Below are 17,133 nucleotides of genomic sequence, written 5' to 3'. Positions count from 1 at the left end.
TACTTGGGTGTAAGGTTGCAGCGTTGCCTATGACATATTTGGGGCTACCTTTGGGGGCTAAATCACGGGCTTCAGCCATTTGGGATATAGTTACTGAGAAAATAGAACGAAGATTGGCAGAGTGGAAGAGATTGTATTTGTCGAAGGGTGGCCGGGTGACTCTGATTAAGAGCCCTCTTTCTAACTTACCAACATATTTTTTGTCGTTATTTTCAATTCCAGCTTGTGTGGTGGCAAGGATTGAAAAACTTTATCGCGACTTTCTATGGGGTGGACTGGGAGATGAATTCAAGTTTCATCTAGTCAGTTGGGATAATGTGTGCAGACCAATTTCCTCAGGTGGGTTGGGGTTAAAAGAATTTGAGAAAATTTAACCGGGCACTTCTTGGGAAATGGCTTTGGAGATACAATATGGAATCAGAAGCTCTCTGGAAACTTGTAGTTGATTGCAAATATGGCAGGGTATGGGGGGGTTGGTGTTCTAGTGAAGGGAATGGTTCTTATGGTGTGGGGGTCTGGAAATACATAAGACGAGGGTGGGGGGTGTTTTCGCGATATACTAAACTTATGTTGGGGGAGGGTACTCCTATAAAATTTTGGAGGGATATTTGGTGTGGGGAAGAGGCGCTCATGGACTTGTTCCCTTTGGTCTTCCGAGTGGCACGTGACCAAGAAGCCTCGGTGGCGAATCTCATGGTGCGTTCAGGGGACCAAATCCAATGGAATATAATTTTTAATAGAGCAGCCCAAGATTGGGAACTTGACAGTTTTGAGGCTTTTTTCAGTTTAGTGTATACAACGAAGATGAATGGAAGGGGTGGGGATAAGCTGTGGTGGATACCAGCAGGTAAGGGTACTTTCTCGGTGTGTTCCTTCTATAAGTCCCTTACCTTACTTCCAAATGCTCATTTCCCTTGGAGAAAGTTGTGGAGCAATAAGGCACCTCCTAAGGCACTCTTCTTCACTTGGACAGCGGCCCTGGGTAAGATTTTGACTACCGACAATCTACAAAAGCATAGGGTAATTATTCCTGATTGGTGTTGTATGTGCAAGAAAGATGGGGAGACAGTGGATCATCTTCTGCTACATTGTGAGACAGTTAGAGCCATGTGGAGCAAAGTATTCAGTCGGATAGGGTTAAACTGGGTGATGCCTGCTACAGTGGTGGATTTATTGGCTAGTTGGGTGATACCGGGGGGAGTTCCACAAATCAAAGCTGTGTGGAAGATGGTTTCTAGCTGCATTATGTGGTGTATTTGGCGAGAGCGTAACGAGCGGACATTTGAAGACAAGGAGCGGACTTTAGAGGAGCTTCGAGCTTTATTTTTCCGCACCTTACTTTTTTGGGCTATGGCTGTAGATTTTAATGGCTTAAATGTACATGATTTTCTTGTTTCTTTTATAGCAAACTTAGATAGGTCTTACCTCTAGTATAACTTCTTGTATACTTGGGCTTTGCCTATTCTTTTTTAATACTATCGTTTACCTATCAAAAAAAAAAAAATATTTGGAGCAGCTAAATTTTGCTGGTTTCTTACTCAGCATTTCCTGTTATTTTTCAATAATGAGTTTTTTTTTTTTTTAATTAACTTTACCTTCTGCAATTTATCTATTTGTAATCACCGTAGTAGTCATACTACTCTTTGAAGAGGCTGAGTTTTACATTGAAATGAGTTTTTCTGACTTCTTTCCATGTTTGTATGCTGGCATTGGTGGAGAACTTATCATCTGCTGTTGATTTGAAATTTTGAATTTGTTTCGTATTCTTAATTTCTGAGTTGTCGGACAATAACTTGTATGCTCTTAATTGTATTCTAAATTTCTCTACTCGTGTTACAGCTTCTTTCTGGAGCAACATTACTAGGTGCAATGTTTTGCTTCAGTGCCTTCTGCCTTAAAAGCTTGTATGGTTTCATAGCTCTTTTCTCAGTGGGCGAGATACTAGTCTTTGCTACACAGGTAAATTCGTAACTGTCTGAGTTGGGTTAAAAATTTGATTATCCATGGCTGTTCTTTTTAATAATGTGCATGAGAGCGAGAGAGAGAGAGAGAGAGAGAGAGAGAGAGGGAGAGAGTGTGTCTGTGGATGGATAGTTGATAAATGGGGCATTACTGTTGGAAACAGTTGCATTGTGTGATGTATAGGACTCGAATGGTTCCGAGCTGCCAGCAATATTAAAGCAGTTGTCTGGCACATGACATTCCATAAAAAAATCATGGTAACCTGTAAATATAACTTAACATGGATTATATGATGATGGACGCATTTGGATGGGGGCAAATACCTATGTTATTAACTTTGTATTATTCTATTTTAAACTGCTCCAATTTATATTAGGGACGCTGAGGAATCCTTTCAGCATTTGACCATGTCATTCGATATATGTTGATATCATCCTGTCATTGCAATGAGAAGTGATATCGTTAGAAAACTTGTTGATTTGTACAAACTTTCTGTTGTATTTTGTGTCTTGCTTAAAAAAGAATCCTTTCTTCACCTTGTTTTTTTTTAGTCTTTAAATTACATATGAAAAGGCCTAGAAATCTTGAGGAGACTTTTATAGTTCAGAAATCCTTTATCCAATGTTAGAGTGACGGAACTTTATTTATTTTTATTCTTACTTATAAAAAAAAAAGAATGACAGAAGTTTTAAAAATTGTAAGGTGAATCCCTTTTTCTTGGTTAAAATATTTTTTCCCTCTTTTGGGTGCATGTAGGCAAATGATATACTGATGTATAGGTATTTGTTGAGCTTTTATTAGAATAATATATTTTCTTACAAGTCATTTCTTTCTTTATTTTCTACTTATAGAAAAAAACTTTCTTTGTTTTATGTGTTTTTAAACCTTTTGTTACCTTAGCGATATTCTGTAGATTTTTGGTAGTTTGTTAAGGATTTGCTGAAGGTTATTGCTATAGTCCTTGAAACTTTTTGTTAGCATAACGATATTCTGTAGACTTTTGTTAGCTTAAGGATTTGCTGAAGGTTATTGCTATAGTCATTGAAAATGTAAGGTTGGCCTTGTCGGAAAAAAAATGCTTTTGATTTTGGATGCTCATCAGAATGGTTGAATATATGACTCATGTATAATATAAATGACATGTTACCATCAATTTTAAGAACTTAAACACAATTTTCTACTTTATTTGTAAATGCTTTGGGTTTCAATTCAACTGACTATATCCTTGCATGTTGATGCACTTCTGCACATTGACATTAATTTCTGAACTACTTTATTCTCAAATAACATCCAGAAATTTGATCCACTCATATTTCCTTCACAGTATCAATTTGCTTTTGCAGGCTCCTGTTAATTACGTGTGTCTCCATTGTGTCAAACCTAGTATGAGGCCTCTGTCTATGGCTATATCCACCGTTTCAATCCACATCTTTGGCGATGTGCCTTCGTCACCTCTTGTTGGGGTTCTTCAGGTGTGGCTTTGAAACTCTCTTGATTTATATCTTTGAGGAAGTGGAGAGAAATATAGTTGATATTACGTTGTGTTTCCTTCACATGTATATGCTAATCCAACATACACGAATTTACGTTTTTTATTTATTTTGCTGCAAGTATGTCATGTTCCACTGTGGAAAAATAATCTTGTTACTCCATTTTGTCCTTTAACAGAAGTTATTGTGGCAAAAGCAGTTTCCAGTTATATGGTATTAGCTGTAAGTGCATTTGGTTAGTAATTTATGTCAAATCTGTTGTTCTTTCAAAATCATGAAAAGTTGCTTTTGGCAAAGTATAGCATGTTTCGCTGTGGACGAATAATCTTGCTACATATTTTCCTTGTGTGTAACAAAATTTGTTGTGGGCCAGATATAGAATTAGCAGCAAGAGCATTAGGTTGATTATTTATATAAAATCTGCAGTTCTTTCAAAATCATGAAAAGTGACTTTCAGAGTACTGTCCCACGGGCCATGCATGTGTGGGAAAAGTAGTGAAGAAGAGATGGCCAAGTGGAGGTTTTAGAGATTATGGGGCTAGAAATGGCTGCATTGAAGAAACTCGTTGGCCTATAATCCTGTTGAAGCAGGATGTGGTGGACCCCACTCCAAACAAATTTGTGCTTTTATTAACGTTGGTCAGGAAAATTAAATGCACATTTTTTTTTTTTTTTTAATTTCAAAGCAAAAGGTTGTGGAGTTTTCTCTGTTAAATCTACAGTATTGATTGCCAGTATCATTGCGCAGTTAAATGATAATAACTCGGATTTGTGTGCTTTTTATTTATATGCTGAAGTAATGACTAAAATCATTATGTTCAATGTTTGAAAATGCACTCGCAATACCTTTTCCAGCTTGTGATGGTAAAATTTCTAATTTAATTTCACTCAAAAAAAAAAAAAAAATCTAATTTGGTTTCCTTAACTGCTTTGGATCCTTAGTCTCGATCCCTTTCTTTTTACTTATCTAATTTTTTGACAATGTTTTTTTGGCTTTGGTAAATGTCACTCACAGGATCATGCTAACAATTGGAGGGAAACAGCACTTATTTTAACATCCGTTCTGTTTCTTGCTGCTGGAATATGGTTTATAGGTGAGTGACCTAGAATCAGATAAATAGCTTGATAGATGTGACGATAAATTATTTTAATGAGAGAAAGGTACTAGAGTGTAACCAATGTATTCAGAGCGGCTCTTTCAAGCTTTGATTGACTACCTATCAGGTGCTACCATGCTTTTTTGTTTAATTCTCCTTCAGCACGGCTTCCTTAACTTTCAACACACTGGTTCTTTATGAAACATCTCCATTACTCATTTCACCAAGGATATAGAGACAAAAAGTTTTGTGGCTTCATTCACAAATCACGCTGCTGAACTACTAAAAATAAGATGTGAACTCGGGTTGAAATGGAAGTCCATACAAGTTGCTTGTTTTGTTGATGAAATATTCAAAAAAGTGAGTTACAATGCAAATTGTATTTACTTTTACAGGGATCTTCCTGAACAGTGTGGACATGTCCAACGAAGAAGATGAAAATAAAGGCTCCACGGTTGAGAAGGCGGCTAGCACAAAGCCTTTGCTGGGAGGAAACAGAAATGAGATGCTAGATGACTCTGTCGAAGCATAAGTTCTATATGCAAAGCCTGAAGTACCTCAAGAAATAGACTTGAGAAGAAGGAACTCCGACAACAAACTTTTCAAGAGTATATGTGAAACCATACTTATGTTAATCTGTACAGTTCTGGTGCCCTAACATGTCATATGAGTGTAAAGTGTTAGGTTCCCACTTGGGGTAAAAATTGTTGTCCAAGCTTGTGTGTTGAAGATTTGTAAGAGAACATGAAAAGAATATTTCCCCTTCGAGTCAGTCAGAACACAAGCAGCTCAGTGTCGAGGTTGTGCATTGCTATTTGTTTCACAGACAACTTGTAGATAAGAAAAAGCATATAATCAGAATATTTGCATTGCTTGCAGTCCGATTTTCAGCCGTATAGTCTTTCCATTTATGTAAAGATAAATTATTGCTGACAGCTTTATAAAATGCTTGTACTACGGTGTGTATTGTGTTCTTGAGTAGTGGTAGGCTGCTGCCCAGCAATGACCGCTGGGCGTGCCGCCTAGCACAAATTTATTTTTTTATTTTATTTTATTATTTTTTTCATATTTTTTTAACATATTTAAATATTTTTAAAAAAATAAAAAATACATCAATACACAAAAAGTCACTTTTTTAATCATTAAGTTAAAAAAAATTTTTTAAAAAAATATGAGCGATTAAAGTGAAGGGCAAACTCAAATAACATACTATCATTTCTCTATTCTTTAAACTCTGTAAATAAGTTTTGCAAGCGACTTGGCCTGATTTGTTAAACAAGACAAAAAAAAAAAGGGTGGGAGAAAAAAAACAAGAAGCAAAGAATGGAGACTTCCTTCAGCACATGATATACAAATGGCAAACCCCACCTTTGGACCGTATGACAAGTTGTAGAAAGACAAATGAGATGGTAATTGGGGGGGAATAGGCCGTCGTCTTCTTCTTGACTAATAAATTGACCATTTATGTGTCAACCACCAAACTGACATGTTTTAATATAAATATATATATATATTGTATTCAATTTTGAGTGTTTCTGTGAAGGGGACTTCGGCTCTCTTTCATTCACAGCGAATTCCAATGCCAATGCACTATCATCTTCAGAGATGGGCGTCCTACTCATTCAAGGATCCATCCTGATCATTCCAGATAGATTTTACAGTGTTATGGCCTCTGACCCTAACTCAACTTTGGGAATGCGTTTGTCAGCAATATAGATTCCTGTTTCCTTATCTGTCAGCAATCTGAAGAGGAAAAAAAATAGTATTTTTTTAGTAGATTTTTTTTTTTTTTTTTGAATAGGTATTTTTTTAGTAGATAAGTCATATAGTTTCATACTTTTACCATTTTTTATCTAAAATATATATTTTTATTTTGAAAAATAAAATTTCTATTTTTAAGCCATAAATGATAATACTTTAATAAATTGTTTATATGTCATAATTTTATTTAGAAGATAAATTTTAAAATTTAAATCTTACAGATCAAATATTACCATTTAAGTGACGATAATATACTCTACACATCGACTTAAAAATAAAATAACTCTTTCAAAAAAGATAAAAACATAGAGATAATTAGTGTATGCCTTAACATTCAATAGTTTGGGCTTATTTTTTGTTCTATCACTGTCTAAATTATAGAAAGCTTTTGAAAAAAAATTATTAAAAATAATAATCCTGATTTTAAGACTTTTCAGAAAAAAAATGAAAAACTCTCGTATAATTTCAGTCAAGATTAGTTGGTGGAGAAAGCTCTGTCTATAATACATTGTAGAAAATGTCGGGTTGGGTACCCAATCCGGTGAGAGGCGAAATTAATCCATCGCGGTCTGATATAATGAGGTTTTAGGAAATTTGGAAATCCTAACCTTTTGGATTGGATTGTGTTACATCATCTGGTTTCGACAAATACAATGTTTATGTAATAATTAAATTATAGGGTGGTCATCAAATACCATGTATTAATCTATTTACAAACTTTTTTATTGACACGTCAAACAAATATAAAAGTCTTCCACATTAATTTATATAAAAAATTATTTTACAACTTCTAACTATTTTATAAATATAAGAGAAATAATATTTACAGTTATAGAATACATAACCATCGTGCACTTATTTCAAAAAAAGTGTGCGGTAGTTGCACAACTCTGACATTACTCTTAAGTATAATGGAGCCAAATAACATAACTCTTTTCTATAGATGTTTTTGGATTGAGAAATGATAGTTGTGGTTGTGAATGTACAAATGCTTTACAATCATTTCGAAAAAGTGAATAAATACATAACTGCACGGTACTTGCACACTCTACGACTGCATATAACATTACTTGATCTCTATCTCAAAGGAATTATGTGTTTGTTTCCCATTATTTTTCTTTTTTTTTTTTATTTGTATTTTTTCTCAAATTCATCCAAACATCTTTCAAGCATTTCTCTTCAAACAAGCTAGACTACACAGATCACCGGAAATAATACACACAAAAAAAGCCCATCACTATGTCCGAATCACCGGAAATCATTGCCAACCTAAAAAAAGTAAAAGAAAACAAATCAAATCATAACCCAAAATCACCAACCCAACCACCATCCAACCAACCTTGTCGTTAACAATTACACTCCATTCTCCCCAATATTCCAAAAAAACCTCCCAAATCAGACACCTATCAGCCACATTATCCTACTGGCTCATTCCAGACTTTGGTCTTTCAAACGATCACGACTATATATCAGTCGCACTTTCCGTGTACTGTATATATAATTTTTTTTTTAACACGGTGTACTGCGACTATAACGACTGATATAAGTAATTTCTCCTTTCAAAAATGTTGTCCGAACTTTAAGACACATCAACAGTAGAAAAATAGACATATAAAACATATTTTACAGTATTCTCGTGAGATCACTTTATGTATATATGGCTCTCCTATTCTAAGGTCTAGAATTGGAACAAAAACTCTAGAAGATAGAAAGAATTATTCTACTTAACAGTCCAACACCACACACTTTCTGAATAAAAAGAACTATTTATTTATTTTTGCTTTGCAGATGTGTGGTATAGAGCTGCTATGTATAATTTTTCAATATAGATTATGTCTTACATATTTCTTAAATCAATAAACATAAAATTAATCCACAACATTAGGCAACATCTAATATCGAGAAATTCACATTCATCCATTTTATGTCGTGGTAAAACGATTTAGTAAATAGTTTTTTTTTTTTAATAGTTTTCTAGTATTTTAATGTGTTTCAAAAAGCAAGTCAACAAAAACGATTTTGATAAATAAATGTTCAAGTATTCCTTTATCAAAATTAGTTTCAACTAAAAAACTTAGATAACCAGTTTTTCAATCTTGATCGGTGACTCCTGAGTGCTCGTTTCCTAATTATTTTTAGCATCAAACAACAAAAAGAGCTTTCAAACAAATATTCTACAACCAAATGTTTAATAAGATTAAATGCGTGTTTAACTTTCTTAATTATAAAAACTTGTTACAACAAATATTATTTGAAATTCAATAAATTAAAAATTTTGAATAGTAAAAAAATTATTAATGCTACTGTACCCCTAAGTTATATAACTCACTTTGCACATGATAAGATCGTTTGGAATGTTAACTCATATCAATTCATCTCAATTCATTATTACAATTTTTTTAAATTTCAATACAAAATATAATAAACAATTCAAAATTTTTAAATTTTAAAATAATAATAATATTAAAAAATAATATTCTAATAATATTTTATTATCTCAACTTAACTCAATTTAGTTCAACATTCAAACACAACCAAAAAGGTAGTAGAATCTATAACTTTAGTTTTCAATCTTATATCTGAGAACCATTTTTTTAATATATATTTTTTTAATTTTTTTAATAAATCACGTAATATTTGTGGTGCCACGATGGGATAAAGTAAACTGTATAAATTATGGATGTAATAACATGATAAATGATTTGTATAAGTTCTAAATAGATAAATTTTGTATAAGTCTTTGTAAAAATGTAGATTTCATATTATAAAACTGTAAAAAATTGTTCTTTTTAATGGAACTCACTTTTTTTACAAAAATATATATATAAAATTTATCTATTTAAAATTTATACCTAATATTATTCAAATAACATTAGTTGTTGTTATGGATAATTTGATACTTTTATCGTAACGGAACATGTCATGATATTAAAATTAGATAAATGATACATATAAATTTTAAATGCACAAGTTTTGAGTAAATTCTTTATAAAATAGATGATTCCATCGTAACAAAATAAGAAAAACTCACTTTTTCTTGATAGCCTCCATTTTTTACAAAAAATTTATATAAGACTTAATTTAGAAATTATAACCAACATTACTCGTTGAAATTAATAATGTAACATTCAATGATAAGTTGGAATTCACTCGCTGCTCTTTCTTCCACGGTTCCACCCACACCTGCGCAATTTAACAGCTGCCTGCAACAGTACATCACAGTACGATACACCGTAGAACACAGAATCTTTCTTGCCTTTTCTTTTTTATTCGTCCACTACCTCCCATTGCCACGCGCTTCCACGGGAGCCCTTTGTTGAGCTCTGGCATCGCATGTTTCCTCTCGGGTTCTGCATGCAATCTTTGGATCTTTCTACTTTTTTTTGAAGTTCTTGTTCTTCAGGGAATGGCTGATATGTACGCTTTCCAAATTTCTCGCAACACAATGTGGTTCGAGAAAATCAGTGGTTTGGTTGCTACTTGTGGTTTTTTTAAGGAAAGAACTTTGTACTGATGAAAGCCTCTTTTCCTTTGATCTTCTCCCCCCCCCCCCCCCCCCCCCCCCCCCCCCCCCCCCCCCCCTTTTTTTGTCTTTTTAAATTTTCTGCTACTGCCCGTTCACTCTGCGAAGGGTAGGGACTTATCAAAATGAATCAGGGCTCGTTTTGCAAATCAAAATGAAGTGCATTTCTGTGGAAACAGAAAGAAAGCGACTCTCCCGCTGTTGGATTTAGTTTAGGCCTGTAAAAATGGTATGAACAATCGTTTTTTTTTCTTTTCAAGATTTCAAAACCCGATCCGAATTGGTAGCTACAGCTAAAGCCCTTGTGATACTTTGGAAATCGATGTTGGAGAATCATGCCGAGCATTAGAGCTCCTGCCGCAAAGAAAGCCACCACACTTACGGTGAATCTTTCCTTTCTATACCACTCCAGAAATCATTACTTGCCTTATTTTTGTTACCACTTTCTTGCTTGATATTTTCTGTTCGATTTTGGCCACAGGTTGCCGTAAAATGTAGGCCCTTTACGGAGAGAGAACGGGGTCGCAACATTGTCCGAGTAATTGACAGTAAGGTGTGTCGGTGATAGATTTCTTCTTTAAACCTATAAATCTTGGCTTCGCTTCATATTATGTTAAGTAGTTCTATTACTGATTTTTGTGAGTATGCTAATGCTGTAATTCGTTTTATAGGAGGTGGTTGTGTTGGATCCCGACCCATCCAAGGATTACCTTGAACGCATACAGAATCGAACAAAAGATAAGAGATATGGTTTCGATCACGCATTTGGTCCTGGATGTACAAATGTGGTACGCTGCATTTTTTAACGTAGTGGAGTTATGTTCTTTTATCCATTATGATTAAAATTATGTAACCTTTTTGGCAAAATGATGCAGTACTGCACAGAAAGACATAAATATTGACTTTTCTCTATGGTTAGGTCCCCTCATCTGTGATGGTTACTTAGGCACACGTATCGTGTAAAATAGTCTAATTTCGGATAGATTGTGGTCGCTGCAGTCTGTTCACTTGCATTTTGCTTGTTCATAGTCCACCAACATTTACTAAAAAACTCTACTCAATGCATAGGCCTAACCATCTTCGGTATAAAAATATATTTGCTTTTTTAATGTTATTATAACCTATCATTCTGCTTATACTCATCTATCCAGGATGTCTACAGAAAATGTATATCCTCTGTAATCTCAGGGGTTGTTCAAGGTCTGAATGCAACTGTGTTTGCATACGGTTCAACTGGAAGGTAACTAACGAGATCTATTAGTGTAGTTGTTTTTTTTTTTATCGTCTCTTAATCTTTTGCCTGCTTTTATCTCCGTACTGGATAAGGCAACTTCCTTTCCTTGGTCATTATATATCTGAGATTTTGGGTGACTTTTGCTTTATTGATTTCTATGGCATGATTTAGGAATGGCATCAAAGCATAGTGGCTAAATGGAAAGCTAGTAAAGAATTTGATCATTAACCTCAGCCTATAACGTATTTGTTTGGTTGTAACTCTGAATTTTTTCGAGTACTAGAATAAAAGTTTTTTAACCATCCATCTATATGAATGGTATAAAAAAATACCTATACAAAAAGCGCTATACTAGTTTCTAGAATCTTAACAATTTTAAAATCAAAAGTGGAGCATTCACCTAAGAATATCTTCTAATTTTTCATGGTATGTAAGATTTTATAAGGCTGGTGGTGCACTTCAACTACTCTTCGTGGTTAAACCATAGAAGTTTGCAGTTAGTCGAGATATGAATATCATTTCATGAAGCAGGTCAATTGGCTGCATAATTTTCCTTCTTTTGCCAGCAATTGAGATCAAGAGTAGGTTTAATTTATTAAAACAATTAGATTTTAGTCTCCTGGTCTGTACTCACAGATGTTGTATTTCTCCATATCATATTCTTAATTATACTTTATTTATATGTGGTAATGGTAATTCCACTTGTGAGCCTATATGCCGTCCAGGGATGCGCATTGGTTGTAAAGCTCATCATCATCATTAATGGGCACTGTGAATAATTAAAAAGTTTGTTAAATCAACTAGTATTCATTCAAAAATTTGATCTTATATCTTTATGTATTTTGATTTGTGCTCTCATTTTCCATCTGTTAGTTCTCTTAGTAATGGAATCTACCTATTTTTTTTTTAATACATATCCAGTGGTAAAACCTATACAATGGTTGGGACTAAAGATGATCCTGGACTCATGGTTCTCAGTCTGCATACTGTTTTTGATCTGATCAAATCAAACAAGAGCTCTGATGAATTTGAAGTTACTTGCTCCTACCTTGAAGTCTACAATGAAGTAAGGTTTGCGTTTTGATTAAGATATTGATATATATACATAAATATTGCTCACGTTCTTTATCTCTTAATGTTTGATCTCATATGAACTTAGGTTATCTACGATTTGCTTGAAAAATCATCATGTCATTTGGAACTTAGAGAGGATCCCGAGCAAGGAATAATTGTTGTTGGGCTGAGATGTATCAAGGTTCGTTATTGCCCCCTCACTCTCCCTCCCCCCCAATTATATGTTTCATCTGGGTGGTGTCTGTCTGCTTGACATGCAAGATGCAAGCCTTGACCACATCACTGAATCATGGCTGATCTGTCTGTGGCTTGTTAACCTTATTCTGTGTTAATAAAAAAAATGAATAGGTATTTGGGCCTTAGCTGAAAATCAATAAAGCAATCAAAATAGATTCTATGGGCTCGTCTGACCTTATGGCCACTTATGGTTTGGTTAATTCTTTTCTCATCCGCCATGTTTTCTTTTTTTGACATAATTAACCAGTTACTCTATTTTATTTTCCTTTATCAATGTGCATTCTGGGTCTTTGATGCATCAATTATGTACTATGGTTAACAACCTATTAGTGATTAGTTATGCTTCTAATTCAGGTTCACTCAGCTGATAAAATCCTTGAACTTCTGAATTTGGGGAATAGTCGACGGAAAACAGAAAGCACAGAGGTCAATGCAACTTCTTCACGGTGAGCATGCATTAGTTGGATTTCTTACTTGCCCAAAACATATCATCATTGCTGTCATCATTAGCTGTGTATAGAATCCCTTTTCTCATACACTATTCATAAATAGCCAACTAAGGAACAGGTGCTACCACTCCAACCCTATGCCAACACACACTCCTCCCCCGTCTCTTACAGGCTCTTTGTAACCAACAAATATCCAATAAGGAACAGGGACTACACATGCTGCTGCACTCTCCACATGAATGATACTCAAACTTTCCTGATACTATAATAATTATAAGCACCACATCATCATGTTAAGAAATTTCTCACTTGTCACTTCACTACAGCTGTGATCATTATCCCACTATCATCTTTTTGAGATATTTCTAGCATGGAGCCATCTCTATGTAGTGCAACCTTTTTGCATGATCTCATGTGAAGTTGTTTCCATGTAACCAGATCACATGCAGTTCTGGAGATTACTGTGAAAAGGAAACAAAAAAATAAGTATCGAAATCAAATAATGCGAGGAAAACTTGCACTTGTAGATCTTGCTGGCAGTGAACGAGCTTCTGAAACAAATAGCGGAGGCCAAAAGCTAAGAGATGGAGCTAATATCAACCGGTCACTTCTTGCTTTAGCAAACTGCATAAATGCTTTGGGGAAACAACAAAAAAAGGGTCTTGCTTATGTTCCTTATCGCAACAGGTGACAGATGCTACTTATTATAATCTGAAGTTGTCCCTGCTTGATAGCTAATATACATTTCTTGCAGCAAATTGACACGAATACTTAAAGATGGTCTGAGTGGTAATTCTCAAACAGTCATGGTTGCTACAGTGTGCCCTGTGGACAGTCAGTATCCTCACACTGTGAATACCTTGAAGTATGCTGACCGAGCAAAGGAAATAAAGACACACATTCAGGTGGGACTCAAAAATTAATATGGGATACATCTAATTATCACTTTTTTTTTTTCTTTTTACCTATAAAAAAAATTATCATTCTTGAAAGCATGAGCACTGTAAAGTTATTTATGGCTTGCAGTGCTTTACTTGATATTCTTTTTGGATGAACACAATTCTGCTGGAAGGCTAATACTCAGCTCTTTTTATATTATAGCTCTCAATAAACACTACTTTTTTCTTCTATTATAGTTTGGGGCAGCTTCCCTTTTGGTGTCAGAGTAAGGTCATGTTGTTTGCTAATTGAATTGCCAGTATTCAGTTTCTATTCTGTCACAGTAAAAGCGTATCTTTTGTATATGCTTCTGTTTAGTATCTACATGGTTTACCAGGCTTAATTCAGTTATCAGTCGCTGTACACTCACACCACATCAAGCATCATTTCTTGGTAACGAGTTTTCATCATGCTCTTGTTTCTCAACAGAAAAACATAGGCACAGTAGATACACACGTATCAGATTACCAACTGATGATTGACAGTCTTCAGGTAAGCTATTAAATGGAGCTTTATCTGTTTTTTTGAGGTAGCGTAGCATGTCTTGGAATATAACATATTTGATTTCACAGGTTGAGGTTGGCAGACTGAAGAAAGAACTGGCTACAAAAGAATCACTCAAAAGTGTCAAACCTGCTGAAAAGGCTGCAGACGATGAGCTCTCTTGGTTGAATACATTGAGCCATGAAATAAGTGAAAATGTTCAGGAACGGATAAATTTGCAGAAGGCATTATTTGAGCTTGAGGAAACTAACCTTCGGAACCGAACTGAACTCCAACATCTTGATGATGCTATTGCAAAAAAACAGGTTAGATAGTGCCACTTTTATCATGCAGACTGCATTTTGCCTATTCTACATCGTCTAAGAAATAGATAAATGTAACAAAGTGTTCATTTCTCTCGGAAATCTGATACCTGAAGAAATTCCTTAGAATTTAGATTCTTGCACGTTGCATTTCTAAATTGTCCACCAAGATTGCAGTACCAAAAAAAGGGCAAGATAGAGGTCTGAATGTCTGCTTTACTGTCACATCTCCCTCCCAATATTTTCTTTCTCTGCTTACCATACCAGGACCAAATTTTTATGTAGTTTATACCAACGATAAAGTACCTTTTTTCTATTACTGTCGCAGGTTACTGGAAATGATGGAGCAGTTGTGGAGGCTTTGAGAGCAAGACGGCAAGTCATTCTAGATAACATCCGTGACAATGATGAAGCTGGTGTCAATTACCAAAAGGTAGTGCTCTCCACGTACTGGTGATCATAAGATTTACAGTCTTTAATGCTTTTGTACCATATTACCAATTATCTTTTGCAGGAAATTGAAGCAAACGAGAAGCATCGATGCCAATTGCAAAATATGATTGAGGAAGCCATAAGTAACAATGGTAACAAAACTTACTTGAGCATTCTCAGTCAATACAGGATCCTGGTGAGTAGATATAAGTAGGACTCAATCTACTTGTCTTGGAATTGGCTGTTACGATTGTAGAAAGTCTGATACTTGTAACTGGATGAGCTTAGCTTATATTATTACAAGAAGTCCTCGCTTTCCAAACAACACTTGGTGAGGGGATCTCTATGTATAAAATGCTCCCATGACTATTAATCACCTCAACCTGGAATCTATTCTGAACAAGTTTACTCTTGTCACAACATGATCATTTGTCTTAAGCTCATGTTGGTTCCTTTCTGTAAAAAATGATGACTGGGCATTGCCGTACTAAAACATTGGTTCAGGAAGAATCTAAGGCTTTATATGATGTTTTATAAACATGCCTTCAGAGCCTGACCTGACGGTTATACTGCACTAATGTAGGGGATGGCTAATACTGAGCTTCAGTTTGAAATGGCAATGAGGGATCAAGTCATACATGACCAAAGGGAAGCACTAAGAAATCTGTGGAACTTGCTCGTGGGATTAGGGCTTGAGGAAAGAAAGATATTTGACCTTGCAGCCAAACAGGGAATAACAATTGAAGATTGGACATCGACAGCCTATCTTGGGATTTCTGACAGGAAACAGTCACCAAATCTAGTGGATGGAAGATTTGCACCCTTGCGATATTCTTCAGCATCTTGCATCTTCCAGCATTCTCAACACTTTGGTTCAACTTCATTTTTGAGAGGGTACTGGGATTCAGCTGCTACATTTTGCAGAGAGGAGCATCTTAACTCCTACTGCGTCCTGTCACATGATCACCCTTCATCAGCATGTCCGAGGTTGAGTAAGAGTAGTGAAAATTTGGTTGGTGGCAGGCCAAGTTCATGGTTTGGCACTCTAATGAAGCTTCCTCAAAACTTGCGCCGTTCTTATCCAGGGATACGAACTCATTCTTCACCGCATGGTGAAAGCTGCATCTCCTCTTCACGTCACAGTGCTGATCTTGACACTCGGCAGGTATGTAAGCTAATAATTATTATGGTATATTTGCTTCCTGGAGTTTGTCATGCAGCTGTTAGTGTGTTGTTCTAGTCCTTATTCGCCATGAGTTTTGTTAATCTACTTGTTAAGGTCTTAGACGATCATTTCTTCTGTTTCCTCTTACACATCTGAGCTAATGGACTATGTCACTGACCCACTTACCCTGGTATCGCTTTGCTTTCCTTTTATATTTTTTCTTTTTAAAGGGGATAAGAAAATATTATATGGTTCATCAGAATTGATCTGCTTCTGCCTAAATAGTCTGTTGGAGAAATGTTCAAATTGGATGAGCTATGATTAGATCATTTTGAGAGTTTTGTTAAACTCCCAGAAATACTCTCTACCCTTAGTAATTTTTCCTCCAATCGTGAGGTTACTATTGTGTTTCAACAATATCCTACATATTTCCATTTGCTTTTGTAAGTCTGCAATGTTTTTTATGTACTAATTGCATGATTACTCTCTTTTGACCCATGGTTATTTTTCACACAGGATGCATGGAATACTACCATGAGGAAACATTAAAATCGAGAGTCCTCATATGTTGCAATGAGTAGCAGCTAAGACTTGTAGGAAGGAAATTGTATTTTGCAGAAAACTAAATCCTCAGACTACTCAGATCTGTCCCACATCCCACTTTCTTCTATGGGGCTCATTCCATTTGGTTACCATAATCCCAATACTGAAGGTCCCATTTCAATTTTGTATGATATTCTTGAATGCTAGATCATCTTTTTCCCCCCTTCCCCTTCCCATTTTTTCATTTTTTTAGTGCTAATATACATATCTGAAGCCTGAAGGGGAAGAAAAAGAGGGAGGAGACTAAACGAGGGTGTAGCTGGGAATATAGTATAGAACTAGCCAACATCAATTGTAGACTATGCTTTGCCTGTATATATTTGTGTACATTTACCTTATATTGAAAACAGCAGTTCTTATC

The 17,133-nt window shown here is 35.2% G+C and overlaps 2 protein-coding genes across 5 annotated transcripts in view; both read left to right on the top strand.

Annotated features, from left to right (window-relative positions):
- LOC121259754 (probable sphingolipid transporter spinster homolog 2) overlaps positions 1-5,495 on the top strand; it is a 17,618-nt gene extending 12,123 nt beyond the window's left edge. For 2 of the 3 annotated variants that reach the window (XM_041161485.1, XM_041161486.1), the window contains 4 exons: positions 1,840-1,959; positions 3,306-3,434; positions 4,468-4,546; positions 4,945-5,495. In XM_041161485.1, coding sequence (XP_041017419.1) covers positions 1,840-1,959; positions 3,306-3,434; positions 4,468-4,546; positions 4,945-5,081 — 465 coding nt within the window. In that variant the 3' untranslated portion in view covers positions 5,082-5,495. The remainder of the gene's footprint in view (positions 1-1,839; positions 1,960-3,305; positions 3,435-4,467; positions 4,547-4,944) is intronic. The other variant, XM_041161487.1, reaches the window with a different exon arrangement.
- On the top strand, positions 5,098-17,133 carry LOC121259752 (kinesin-like protein KIN-8B). 2 transcript variants are annotated; one of them, XM_041161481.1, is made up of 15 exons: positions 9,896-10,216; positions 10,315-10,386; positions 10,505-10,621; positions 10,985-11,073; positions 11,989-12,133; positions 12,227-12,322; positions 12,733-12,824; positions 13,266-13,514; positions 13,582-13,732; positions 14,196-14,258; positions 14,339-14,575; positions 14,901-15,005; positions 15,087-15,200; positions 15,588-16,172; positions 16,684-17,133. In XM_041161481.1, exons 1-15 carry the CDS (start codon positions 10,169-10,171, stop codon positions 16,705-16,707), a joined length of 2,187 nt encoding a protein of 728 aa, XP_041017415.1. In that variant the 5' UTR covers positions 9,896-10,168; the 3' UTR covers positions 16,708-17,133. The 2 variants fall into 2 exon arrangements, with proteins under 2 accessions (XP_041017416.1, XP_041017415.1); XM_041161482.1 differs by lacking the exons at positions 9,896-10,216; positions 10,315-10,386 and adding an exon at positions 5,098-5,221 and having other exon boundaries at positions 10,572-10,621.

This window comes from Juglans microcarpa x Juglans regia, chromosome 4D (assembly GCF_004785595.1).
Source record: "Juglans microcarpa x Juglans regia isolate MS1-56 chromosome 4D, Jm3101_v1.0, whole genome shotgun sequence".
NCBI lineage: Eukaryota > Viridiplantae > Streptophyta > Magnoliopsida > Fagales > Juglandaceae > Juglans > Juglans microcarpa x Juglans regia.
Note: the sequence above shows the minus strand (reverse complement) of the source record. Positions and strands in the feature narration are given on the sequence as shown.